This window comes from Gallinula chloropus (assembly GCF_964237585.1).
Source record: "Gallinula chloropus genome assembly, chromosome: 3".
Taxonomy (NCBI): domain Eukaryota; kingdom Metazoa; phylum Chordata; class Aves; order Gruiformes; family Rallidae; genus Gallinula; species Gallinula chloropus.
The window spans coordinates 45007019-45020870 of record NC_140087.1 but is presented as its reverse complement, the minus strand read 5'-3'; the positions used below and the strand labels follow the sequence as shown (position 1 = coordinate 45020870).

The following is a 13852-nucleotide window of genomic DNA, read 5'->3' as shown; positions in this document are numbered from 1 at the left end:
TACTTCACAGGTGTTTTGGGGAAGGAAAGGAGTGGTACCTGTGAAAGATGGGAGCATCTGTATTTCAGATCTCATTGCTCTACAATTCAGAAGAACAAAACCTCATTTTTCTGTGTCTTCAAATGTTTAGGCTGAAAATGAGAGTGATTTTTCACGTTCTTCTTGCTTTGCAATATGCTAGTGAATTTTGTTACACGCAAACCGAAGAATATGATAATGGGAGTGGGAACTGGTGAACTCAAATTCCTGAGCTGCTGCCAGTTTCTCATGTGATTACAAGTAGCTCTTAAATGGATCTTCAAACACTCACTTGTGTAACAAGGATGTAATTGTTAGCACACAGCAATGGCAATAAATTGAGCCAAAGAGTAGGATTGTCCTTCAGGACTATTTTCTTTTACTCTATCAGATATGTTGTATTTCCCAGATAACAAAATTTTTCTGGGGCATACTCTGCGTGTTCCACACAGGCACAAAGATACATTTCTAACATAAAGAATACAAGGTATTGTAACCTTTAGGCTTCTGACAGGGAGGGATTTGGATCATCCAGAGAAAAAAAGGTCTGAGATGAACATTGGAGTTAGACTCAATGATCCTTATGGGTCCACTCCAGCTCAGTATATTCTGTGATTTTTTGGATCTTGGCTAAGATAAGCTTATATTGAAAAATAAAATATTTGCTATGGAACTGGAGCAAAAAGGGACTTTAATTGAACCCTGAAGGGAAGATACTGCAGTACAGACATATGGTGAAGACAAGGGGTTTGTTAGATACAGTGCTAGATTAATAGTGTGGCCAGCTAATTCTTCTCTCATACTCCTGGTGACCCAGTGGTTGTTTTAGCAGTGCTGAGAACTCTGCCATCTGAAGACACTTTTTTGTTAAAACCTGTCCTGACAGAAGGATAGAGAGTTGTCCACCTCTGCAACAACAGGTTTTGTTGGTGGTAGCAGGAAATGCTCAAATGCCCAAAATATACCCACAGTGGGACTCTAGGAAGTGCCAGGCTAGCTAAAGGTGCCTACACAGCAGCCATAAGAATGTGGATTACAAGGGCTTAATTAAGTTCAGAGAACAGGGAGTCTGGGTTTTTTTTATGTTCAGAAGATACTGGATTTGCTGATTAGACAAAATTTGAGCCCTGGAATTCTCAGAACTGTCTACACATTTCTATTAAATATTTATTTCATTGCTAATATTTTTAAGGGCTTTAGCGATTTTTTTTCCTTGTTCAATGAAATAGCTGATTTTGAAAGAAAAGAGCTGAAAATGCTTCACTATAAAAGGAAATAAAGGACAAAACCCATCTCTCTCCTCAGTATTCTCTTACCACTGTACTGATTGTGGATGCAACCTAGGTACAAAGCGTCCAGAATTCATCCCTTATCTTTTTGTCACATTTCAGCGTGCATGCCAATGCACTAGTGTAAGTGTATACTCATTTTCAAATGGATGGAAACAGAGGCTATAGAAAATGTTTGTCTGTTATACTTGGTGTGTGATGTGGATTTTTGCCTGTATTTGTGATTTTGTAGACACACAAATTGCTTTTGAACTTGAGGGGATGTGGGAGTGCAGGGAATAGAGAAAGAGACCATGTTTTCTTATGGGAGTGGAAAGGGGAGAAGTCTGAAAGAAAATTGACCAGATAATACATACAAAATGAGGGAAAATTTGACAAAGCCTGCATTAAAATATATCTTTATTTGACATGAAGTAACACCTGTAACTGCAGCTGGAATTATTAAAAGTTCTTGTCGTGAGTTCAACTGAAATAGGTTCCACTGGGGTGAGTTTTCATGCATTTGCATATGACTTGTCAGAAATAAATGTTTCCATGGAGTTGGAAAATATATAATTGATCCAACTCCCTTAAAAAATCAGAGCTAAATATAAGATAAGCACTTCCTTCTTCCTAGTGACTGCAAGAGTCAGATTCTCATGAGAGCCTTTGCTCCTGTAGCGGACAAGCTGGCAGTTGGGAAGCTGGGACATTCCTAACAACAACCAATATATGTGGGCTCTTCTGGCTGATTGTGAAGACCCTGGATAAGTGAAGGTTTTCTTAGCTACACTGATCAAAAATTCCTCCATGTCACACATGGAAAGTGCTCTGAAGTAATGAAGTGGGTAAATATTGCACAATCAGGAATTGTGCTGAACTCCTTGTCTTACTGGTAGGAGAAGCTGTACAATACTCAAGAGTTGATGTGAAGTATTTTCTGCTAAATAAAGTCTTTTGGAAATGTACTTCATTCAAGGCTAATGGAGTGCATAAAGAATTCAGAATCAAGCAACATGATGCAAACCACTGTGCTGTTTATGTAGCCTTAATTTTCACTTTCCTCCCTGTGTCCTTGCAGTATGTAGCTGTCAGTATTCCATTTCATTAGGTGAGATTCTGTTCTGTCTGAAGGAGGTGGATGCAGAACAGCTCTGAAGGAATTTGGATATAAAAAATAATATTTTTTTCTCATGATATCTAGTACACAACACACTTTTTTTCATTTTTTTGTCTCACATTATTTTCTCTTTTAAATATTGGTTATAGCAGACAATACTGTCTGAGCCTTGAAATTTATCTGGAATTATGTTTTAGCTAAAATCTTCATAGGTTGAAATTTTGTGATTTCTAGATATAAAGTAAAAATAAATAAAATAATGTATGCATGTTCTTTTAAATCTATTTGACTAATATAGCAGCTGCTCCTGAAAAAACTCTTATATATTATGATCTATACACACAGTTTAAAAAATTGTTTTTTTACAATTTTTTCTTTAACATGGTAGTGTCCTGGCCATTTAACAACCTCACCCCAAGTATCTCATACATTTTGTTTATGATGTCTAGCATAATGCAAATTTTATAATTCTGTCATGAATCTGTGTATCTGACCCATCATTTTAGTCATGATACTGCTAGCATTGTTCCTGTTTTTAAAGCTTTTTTAGCCTAGAAGGTGAAATCAAAACAAACAGGGAAAAAGCTAGCAGTAAATTAGAGATGAAGCCTCTACATTTCTGATCTACGGTGTTTGTGGGATAGTAGCAAATTCTATGTTATTTTATTCTGTTCCAGCTGTTTACCTCTGCAAGCGGACAATGCAAAACAAAGCAAGGCTAGAGCTAGCAGACTACGAAGCTGTAAGTACCTGGAGAAAAGGAAACTTCTCACCTGGGCCTGTTGAGCATCTGAAATAATGTGAAGCATAAGAACTAGAGGCATTATGTGTGAAAATTTGTCATTTGTCCCCTTTCGCCAGCACGTGTGTCTGAGAGTGCTCAGTAGTCACAAATGCTGCTTGGGAGTCTGCAGGGAAGGTTAGCTGGGGAAAAGTTGAGACTTTCATCCATCCCTAATCTTACTCTGCTCAGATCATTGTGCCAGGATCAGAAACAACTGTTCACAGATCCCAGATATGACACGAGTGTTTGAGAGCGGTTGTACTCTGCGCCACGTAAGGTTTGAATGAAGGGTTGCTGGCAACGTTCTCAAAAGCACTTGGTCGCTGTAGAAATATCAATCTTATTCTTAAAAGTGATGCTGGTGCTTGAATCCTTGTCCTGACAGTTAGATGAGAGGCATAGAGGGTCAGACTGGAAGCACTTCCCACTCCTTGAAAGTTGTGCTGCGCCCCAGGCAAGGTAAAATAATTGGGCCCAGGAAAAGCTAGACAAGGAGGGAGTTTGATTAGCTGTTGAGGATGGCACTCACTAAGGAGAAAGATGTCTTGAATTCCATCCATATCCCCCCAAAAGTTCCTGAATTTTTCATGAAAATGTCAACATAAAATTCATGAACAGCCCTCTCTGTGCTGAAAGCTGTCCAGCTGTGCTACAGTGACATGATAGCAGGATAGTCAGCCAGGCCTCTCAATATGCCAAATACTCAAGCCACAGCACCATGCTGACACACTTTATTGCTGCTTCTGGCACAAGCTTGCTTTTCAGTGTACTGCACTGTGGGGTGTGCATAATTTTATACTTACGTGCCTCAGAAAATTCACCTCCAGTATACAATCCACAAGAGCCTTTACTGGTATTGACAAGATCTCTAGAAAGTCCTCTCTTCGCCCTCTACAGTCTTTATTTTCAGTAAATATGTCACAGAGATACATTTGCAATGCATAGAAATATGGTTAAAGCAATCCTTCTTCTTAGGAAATTTACAGACAATTTTTCACTTAGTAAAAGCAGTGCCCAAAGGTAACTGGGGTCTTTTTGGAGGAAGATAAAATCCTCTGCCTTCTCCACATTAGAAGACTGCATACTGCTGACATTTAAGCTGGAAGGAGATTGGAAAAGCTCTGTCGCAGACAGTGAAGCTGTTCCAGTATCACTGGAGCAAAGAATTTTGATAAGCTTTTACAGATCTTTTTCCCTTTATTATTAGGAGGCTGAAGGATATAAGCATTTCCCATACAGTCATGAAGAACTTAAGAATAGCTGTGGAGGTCTTGGAAGATTCTTATACCACCAAAATAGTGATAGGTTCTTATTACTGTACTTTAAATAAATTGACAGGCAACCAACACTGTTCACTCCAAAACATTTGTATAGCTGACTGATGGGACTTGTCATGTGGATCATCCAGTATGGAAAGTACTGATGTGGTCTTTCATCATTAGTTGCTTTCAAAACAAGAGGTTTCTTTGTATTATTGCAAAATTACTCAGCCAGTGCTCAGTATATGTGTGCTTCAGCATTCCCGTGTTCTGCTGAAGGTTGCATCCACCCTTGCCCTCAGTTTCAAAACTGAAATACTTAGGATACTCAAAAGTGGATAGATCTGGTCTTCCATCCTGCCTGATGTCAAGCAAAGACTTTGTATTGATAAGTAAGGGACATTATACACTGGCGCAGATGGCATGACTTGTATTACATCTTTGGGCATAGAGGGAGGGAGGGAGGGAGGGAGGGAGGGAGGGAGGGAGGGAGGGAGGGAGGGAGGGAGGGAGGGAGGGAGGGAGGGAGGGAGGGGAGGAGGGTAAGATAAGCTAAAAGCTATTAAATAATAATAACTTATTACCTAACCCACTAAAATTGTGATGTATTTTCAGGAGAGTTTGGCCAGGCTACAGCGAGCATTTGCTCGGAAATGGGAGTTTATTTTTATGCAAGCTGAAGCACAAGCAAAGTAAGTTCCTTTGAAGATGAGGAGGTTTTGTTTTGCGTGCTTTGTGAAGGGAGACAGGGAGGGAAAAGTGATGGGACATTCCTTACGGCTAAAATTACTGTCATTAACACCATTTCTTCTAAATGTCCTGTAACACTGACAGAGTGGACAAGAAGAGGGACAAGATAGAGAGGAAGATTCTTGACAGCCAGGAGCGAGCGTTCTGGGATGTGCACCGGCCGGTGGTGAGTGCCAGTGGGGCCACTCGGCCTGTGAGCGGGGCCACTGATACATGCCAGCCTCCATGGAGCATTGGGGTAGCATGGGAACAAGCAAAAGGGCTGCAGGGCTGGGGGTCGGGGCCTGCCTCTTTTTTGCAGGCGCTACACTATATAGTATTACCACAGATAACAGCAGATAATGTGTACACTCAGTTTGGGGTTTTCAGTGAGTAGAGTTGTGTCTGATTTCTTGCATCAGAAGATACCTGTCTGACTATTACCATCTGAAAGCTTTCCCAAGGTATGAGTCACACAACTAAAATTATCAGCATAGCTAAAAATACTTTAAAATATTTTTTTTTAAATCTTCTTTTTTGCTTGCTAAGCCTTTGAACTTCACTCTGGTCTTATTTCCAAGCTATTTTTAATGTACATAAAGTACAGATGCTGTTGGCTTTGAGCTGTGGGAGTCATAAACTGTCTAAACAAGATTTGTCTGGGTTACTTGTCAAAGTCCATCTGAAACAATTTTTTTTTTCCAAAAGAGTCTTACGTAATCAACTACCTTTGAGAGCTAAAACTTTGAGAAATGTCACAAGATTCCTGGTTAAACTGTGCAAGCTCAACAATCACACTTTGCTTTACCATGGAATTATGTCTCTTTTCTTACCTAGAGTTAAGCTTTATTTTCTGTGTACAAAGCATGGTATCCTTATCAATGACTGAATATAGACTATATCTTACACTGTGACACTGGAAAAAGATAGTTAACTAAACCCAATTGTTTTGGAGAAGTGAAGTTAGATTGATTATACTTGTAGAAGAGGTGGATGCAGTGAGAAAGTTTCAAATAAAAACCGATAAGCTTGGACAGGGACAGCTTTCTTTGTGACTGTGGAATTGAAAGAGCAGAAGAAGAAATGGATTTTCAGATAGAACTTCAAATGTCAGGTGGAGAAAATCATTTGAAGTGAAACATTCAAATTACAGACATTAGGTGCAAGAAGACTGGGACACTATTGTCTAGTCACTGACATAAAATAAGAAAGGAGGACATCCATCTGATATTGATGTGACCTACAAATAGAATAGATACAGAAAGTTTCTAGGACCTGAGAACTTAGAAGGTGCAGACAGACATTATATTAGCTGCAGAAATGGATCTATGAGTTTTGAATCTGGGAATGAGATGCTATTTCCAGGTTTGGAAGAGAAGATGAATTGTTGAAGCTTCAAATTAAGATATAGGCAGACAATAAGGAGAGAATTAAAGGGACCAGGACAAGAGGAAATTGAATCTGATTAAGAGCTTTGGCTGAGCTGTGGATAAATCTGCCTGGTCCAGCAAATGTTTTTAATCTGGCTGTAGACATACCTAGGAATTATCAGATGTGAAGGACTGGCTTACAGTCAGCAATATAGGCTCCTGACTTTAAAAGTTATAAATAGAATAACGGAGAGGCTGATACTTTGGATAACCAGTTCCTCTCGCTAGTTAGTGAAATACTAGTTTTTAAAATGTTATTATGAGCTTCCTGTCACAGCAGAAGCCAGAAGCTTCTATTAAAAAGAATAAAAACTAAAAGAGGAACAGACTGAAAAAAGGAGGGGATGCTAGATAGAGCTAATTAAAATTTCTAGTGCCTTTTCAAGCCCCTCAAAAACCCCCCAAAAACTCACAGAACTGTTGGTGCAACTCTGGAGAGCTAATTTTGGAAAATTAGCGAGTGTTTGGATAAGAATCTGGGGTTGATAATTGGTTTTATTAACATTTTTCATCTTTTGAGAAAAATTCAGAGTCTAGGAACAGTGACAGTACTGTTGAAAATCCACCTATATTTGAGGATTAAATATTTCTTTTTTTTTTTTTTGTTTAGGTGACTAAATAAATGTTTTCCAGGGTTTTTTTTGGTGTTGGTTTGTTTTGGTTTTTGGTTGTTTGTTTTTTGTTTTTGCAGGTGTCCTGGTCCCCATTTGCTTTATTTCTTACCTTTCTGGCTAGAGTGCTGGTACAGAGATTTAGAAACATATAGAATCTAACCTATGAATACAAAATCTGCATTTTATTTCAAAGAAGAGATATTTTAAGGTGATGAAGGGCATAGAAGAGGGAAAAAAGCCACCAGTGCAAAAAGACAGTGCAGCAGTGCACTATGGGAGTCATGAAGAAATGACAGTGAAACCAGGAGAGTGTAGCTACAGAAGAAGAGCATGTTTTTGGTATCAGAAATGATGCTGTGACTAATAAGTTTAAAATAAAGGAAATTATCCAACATTTGACATGTAAAGAGACTTTTACCTCAAATAGCACCTTTATTTCATAGGTCCCAAGTCAAAGTCAGTTGCAGGGGCCCTAGAAGATTTATGTTATAGTCTGAGACAGACAAAGGCTTGAAAGTCATCATGACTGTAACTTTTGATGAGCTGTCTAGCTTGTGGTCTCGACGTTTTCCTAGGTTTTCAGACTGAGATGATGCTTGAACCAGAGAAAGTTGATTTGGAGAGTTTTTTTCAAATAGTCATCTGTTCTTCAATTTTCTTTTGAGAGGCAGTTTAGAGAAAAGCTTTCCTATCTTACTGATCAGTTTTCATTCCAATATTTATTTAATTGAAGTATTGCAATGTATTTTTTTATTATATTGCTGTGTATTTTATTGTAATTTGGAGTATAATCTGAGTCATCTCTGTAAATTCCAGTTGCTGCTTTATGCAGAATGATTTTTAGCTTGCAGCTGGGAAGAGCATGAACTGAGCTTCAACTGTAGGTACTGAAGCCTCCAGAGACACTCCTGACCAACTTTTGATCTTACTAGTTCAGACACCAATCACAGTAAAAGCATATCCTTGTCTTGCAAGGAAGTTTATATTTTTCTTGCAAGGAAGTTTAAACTTCCTTGCAATCTCAAGGAGCTAGGATGAAGTCCATGCCATTATTTCTAAGGCATAGCCAGTACCTAACAGGTCCGAGAGTAACATTACTCATATGTAGTGACATCTTTCTCTTTCTCTTTTTGATAGCAGAATAAACATACCTTAAAAGCCTTCCTTTTTTTCCACCTGCCTAGAAAGTGTACAATTTTAATATTAAATTTTGAAACTTCTGTCAATACTTGACTATGGGACTGAGCAAAAATTGGTTAGGAGGATTAGGGCGCTAGTGAAAAAACAGAAACAGATCGACCTAAATGAGAGAAGTCAGTTCCTTCCAGGCAAAAGAAATTAGGCTGCTGCTCTTTTTTGAAAAGTAATGTCATGCTCCTGATTAAGGTCATTATAAAAGATCTCTTAGCTTCCTGAATTATGATTTCCTTTTAAAACCCATCATCTTGAACGTAGTAAAAATGGACAAACAGGTACTAAAACAGTAAATCTCTGGTTTGTAAATAGAAACATTCTCAAACCTGAATCAAATACAGTAGGAGCAGAGTAATTGCAGCTGTCTCTTTCAGGTAGTGAGGAAGGATAGCTGCTGATGATTTACTTTTTCTTCCTGAGTTACACATGAATGTATTTGCAGTGAAATGCACAATGAAGCTCTGTTGGGTGTTTGTTGAGATTTAGGTTAATTCAGAAGACAATGGGGGAAGTGCCCTTTTCTTCTGAAAGTCATCTGAATACCTCTTAACTACAGTAAGTTGGAAAAGGCCTTTTTATTTTTCTCCCACCTTCCCTCACCCCTCAAATATTTGTGTGATTTGATACAGTAAGACAGATTATCCAGGGTGAGTATGGCTGGTAAGGACAGCACCGATGTTAAGGGTAAGTGTGGGTTTAAGGTACTTCACTTATGATGTAAAATTCAGAAATATGTGTGATTTCTGGATTTGGGGGTTTCATGCCATTGTTTCCTAGGAGCAAACTAGTAAGGAAGTAATCTTTAAATTTTTTTAATCTTTGGATGCATCTGACACCTCTTGCTTCTCTATTTAGGGTTTGTTTGGTTTTGTTTTTCAATTTTTATTTTATTTTATTCTATCTCACTTAATCTAATTTCATTTGTTTGTATTTTAAAATTGTATTAGATGTGGTCTGATCATGACCCTCTGCATCTGAGCCAGGAGGTGATATTACTGAGCATCTAGGGTCTCGCGGCATACACTTGCAGTTCTAGGTTTTTCTTTTCTTTCATTGCTTTGGCTTTTAATTACTTTTCCATCCTGTTCTTCAAGATTGGCCTCAGACTGCATTTAGCTTAACTGAGGTGGCACAGTCCTTCATTTCACACTTCACGTGCTACGTATCCTAGACTGTTCTGGGCCAGTCGCATGTCTAGCCAGAGAACAATTCTGTCCGCTTTATCATAATATTTGCAGAAAGTTTTTAAACATTTCTAGGAAATGAATGTGAATCACACCATCCAACTTCTCCAGTGATGTACCCACACACAATTTTAATGTCTTCTTTTGCACCTGTTTCACTGTGTATCCTCACAAGGGAGTTACCTTTCCAGCAGACAGAACGCAGCCAAAGCAGCAATTGGCAGTCTCAGATAAGCCTCATACTGTGTTTTACTTTCAGAAAGTTCTTATAATGTTTTGGATCCATCCTCACATCTGTTTGAGGCAGATATTTATAGACCTTGTAGCTAGCCAGCTACCTAAGACCTCCAAGGAAGAATTTGTACTCACATTATATGGCGTTATTTAGTCTTATGCTTGACTTGGTGGGGTGAAGTGGGGAGAAAGGAACCAACATGTTTGCGACAGTGCAACAAACTGAAAGTGCTCAAGTTAGAATTGAGGATTATGAAGAGCTCGGAAATTGTGAAGCAGGTGACTGGTGGAAGGACAGGAAAATCAAAAGATGTTATGTTTTTTTAGTAAAACCGGGTTCTAGTTGAAACTAAGAAAATAAGCTGAAGTAGTAAGGATAAGGAATTCTTTGAATAACTGCAATGTTCATACGTAGGTTTTTGTTTCTGTGTGAATTAAATTTGCTAACTTAATCAACAGCATTCTATCAAGGATCTTCTTATAAGTCAAAAGGCAGATAATCAATTTCTAAATGTTATCTATATTTGCAATCATTTTCAGAGACGTGTGGTCAGGCTTTCCTGTTGTCAGTCTTCAGGTGAATAACTACTTCTATGTGGCATCCATAAAACAGCAGTTTCCTGCCTTTTGGGGTGAAATAGTTTGAGAAAGCCACAATGACTACTAGTATTTAGCATAAGTGCAACAAGCCTGATAAATTTAACAGGTTTCCTTATGCAACAGCACTGCAAGTACTGGATTCTTCACATAAACAAAAAACACAATTATAAAACAAAATGAAATTTAAATTTAAAACAAAATTAAAAGTAACACTAAATTAAGAATCACTAGAAATTAAAGTAACTTCAAAAAAAATTAAGCATGTAGCTTCCATGTGGAAGCCTCTACTTTAATTTCACATGACCTGTCTGAAAAACTAAATTTCTACATCCTTTTCATATGCATTTTGCGTATGATGTGTTTCTGATACACAGACCACTGAAAGAATTATTCTTTTTAAACATTCTAAATAAAAACCCGTTCTCTCAGCTTTTCACTACATCTGTTCTTAAACAAGCAAGTATACAAGAACATGGGAATACCTGTCAAGATTCAAGATGCTCTATCTCCCACAGATTAATTTTACAGCTTAATTTATTAGTATCATATTTCCTGAATAGATCTCTGTGTCTCTTTTTCTCCAGTTCTAAGCAGGTCTTTGGTTTGCACAGCCAGTAGTGTGTGATACTACTCAGGGAAAAGATCTTACCCCCAGTTTGAGAAGATAAATAGCTAGAAACAGGAAAGTGCTACAGTGTAGGTACCTTTTTTTTGGAACGCCGCTGAAAATCTTTGAAGCTTTAAGTGATCTTTGGTTCCATGTTAAGTGAGAGTTCCCATCCATCTTTTTTGAGTTTGAAAACCATCTGAGTTTTACTGTGCTGCAAACCTAATAAAAGCTTGATCAAACTAATTGACCAAGTGTCTGTCCTTTGTCTGGAGGTCTTTGAACCTCATTTTTCTTGTTCAAAAAAGGGATACAATTTGTAGCTAAACTTTTATCCATTAATTGCACTCCTTGTCATGTTTTGGTTAAGTCCAATACACAACAACAGTAAAACTACTGCTATTTTGAGAAGGGGTTAGTGATCTTGAAAGAAATCCTTGAGTATTGATTTTACTAATTGATCCAAATGGCAAGTTTGCTGTCCTTCATGTGGGGCTGTCAATAGTCAGTGTAACTTTATGCTTCTCTGCAGTTTATCAAGAATTCATGATTTTTGCATCGGCATATTTCTAGCGAAGGACACAGTCAGGTTTATCGTTCATTCATTTCAATTTAATATGTAAGTCTGGAACTTTATTTCTGTTCTTTAATGAGTCAAAATGAAATTAACTAATAAGGACATGTATTGAGCATTTAAATTCTATGCTGCCTGCATAATTCTCTACTAAAACCTTCAACAGAAGAGAGCACTTAATCCTAAAAAAGCTTTTATTAATTCTTACAAATTAAGAAAATCCCTTCCTTTACAGGAAGCCGTTCAGTAAGATCTGATATTGAACATTCTATGGCATGAAATACCATTTTAATGAATGAATAATAAAAATTGAAAAATTATATTTACCTAATTAAAAGTCTACAGGTTGTACATCATTATCAGCTGATAAAGACATGTTTTAGCAGTTAAATTCTGTACAATTAAGATGTTTCCCTAATACTTCTTGACTGTAGTCCACTTATATTCAGGAATATTGGCAGCATACTGTCAGATACATTGCATATTTTAAAAACAGATTCCTATGAAAGAATATAACCAAAGTTGAGGCTGTTCTATGCAAGTCCAATTCCAGGTTGTATTCACTTATTTCAATGTCACACTGAATCCATACACTCTAATTATTTACTTCATCTTGTGTTCCATAAAGATAGTATTTAGTGGCAGAACGCAACTCTCTTAAGAAGCATAATGAAAAGGCAGAAGAAGCTGGGGAAAATATCTAATCCTTTAGTAGAACAAGCAGGTTTTAATAATTTTTCCCTGATTATCTGCCAAATTTCTGAAGCATCTGGGAATGAAATCTGAAACATGCTGCTAGAGAATCTGTAGTTGAGAACAGTCTTGGGATTTGGTTCTTAATCGTTAAATATGATTTATATGTGTTAATTGAAAACTGTACCTGTACTTCCCAGATGAGCTAATTTCAAACTGAAGAGAGACTCCATAGGAAAAACTAGAAAATATGCCAGCTAATGTTAGAAAAGTTTGGTCTGGAGTTCTAGGGAGGTGAAAACATCATAGAAGATGTATACCAAGTCATCATCGAATTTATATATTCCCCTTTATATATGAAATTACCATGGTCATAGTGGACTGTAATTCAAATACTTGTCTTTCTGTGTTTCCTTCTTACTAGAACTGTAATGCCAGTGGGACCTCCGTAAAAGCAGTGTGACTTAATGGCAGGTAGCAAAAGTCCAGTCACAGTGTTTGTCTGTCAGTCACGTGCAGCTGAATCAAAAAGGCATGTTTCCAGGGAGATAGTTGTGCTAAACTCAATTGTCCAGAAGTTTGGAATATGATTCTTTTTTTTTTTTTAAGTTGTTATGACATACACTTGGAAATCCAAGTAGAGAGAAGAAATGTTGGTGCTAGTCCCTTCTAATACATACACAGGTAGGAAAATGCTATCTGGTATCATCAATATCTACTGGGGAGCAAAGACTATATTCACTAAATAGCTAGACCCTGTGGTGAGGATATCTACCTAGCTTCGTTTAGAGTTTGTAATTTTTGCGTTATGCTGTGTTTGTGATAGATGGGGCACAGGCTGTAAAATTTAAAAAAATGTCCATCACTTATGTCTTAATAATTAAACTCATATTATTTTTTCTCTTTCTTCATACTTCTGCTAACATAATGGGGATCTTGTGACTAGAGATGTTAACAAGACAATTCCCAATGCTTACACACTTGATCTCTCAGAAATATTTTCATAGAACTGCTGAACCAACTGGCAATTGTAATTAAGCCATAGACTTTTGGAGAAGCTAATAAAGTCCATAAGAGTGTATCAAATTAGGCAGACCTAGTTGATTGTAAATTAAGCCCATGATTAAGTGCTTCAGTTGTAAGTAACATTATTTTTTTCCAGCCAAAAGGAAATGGTTCCTGTAACCCAGTCCTGTAATCACTGGTTTGGCTTCACTGCCTTGGGGGTGTAATGGAGGGCAGTGAGGTCTCCCTGAGCAGCACTCTGAATACATGTCCCCATGTATTTGCAGGTTCTGGCAACTATGGCTACTGTGTTTATTTTTTCCTTTATGAGTTGAAGTTGTTTGATCTAATAGTTATAAAGGGAGCTACCTTTCAGAAAAAGCTTTCAGGTCCTATCAAATAACCACCAGGAAAACAGCTTTCTAAAATTTGTAAAGGGTGAGAAATGTACAGCCCTCCTTTGACTGGACCTTAAGATAACAGCTCTTTTTTTCCAAAGAGCTAAGCACTTGTACTCAGCACGTTTGAAATGTTTCACT

The 13852-nt window shown here is 37.5% G+C and overlaps 1 protein-coding gene across 13 annotated transcripts in view; it reads left to right on the top strand.

The window, feature by feature from the left end:
- The window catches only part of RGS7 (regulator of G protein signaling 7), a gene marked incomplete at both ends in the record, with an annotated part of 245311 nt that overhangs the window by 182212 nt on the left and 49247 nt on the right, over positions 1-13852 (top strand). For all 13 annotated transcript variants that reach the window (XM_084261614.1, XM_084261619.1, XM_084261613.1 and 10 more), the window contains 3 exons: positions 3084-3148; positions 5065-5141; positions 5284-5365. In XM_084261614.1, coding sequence (XP_084117740.1) covers positions 3084-3148; positions 5065-5141; positions 5284-5365 — 224 coding nt within the window. The remainder of the gene's footprint in view (positions 1-3083; positions 3149-5064; positions 5142-5283; positions 5366-13852) is intronic.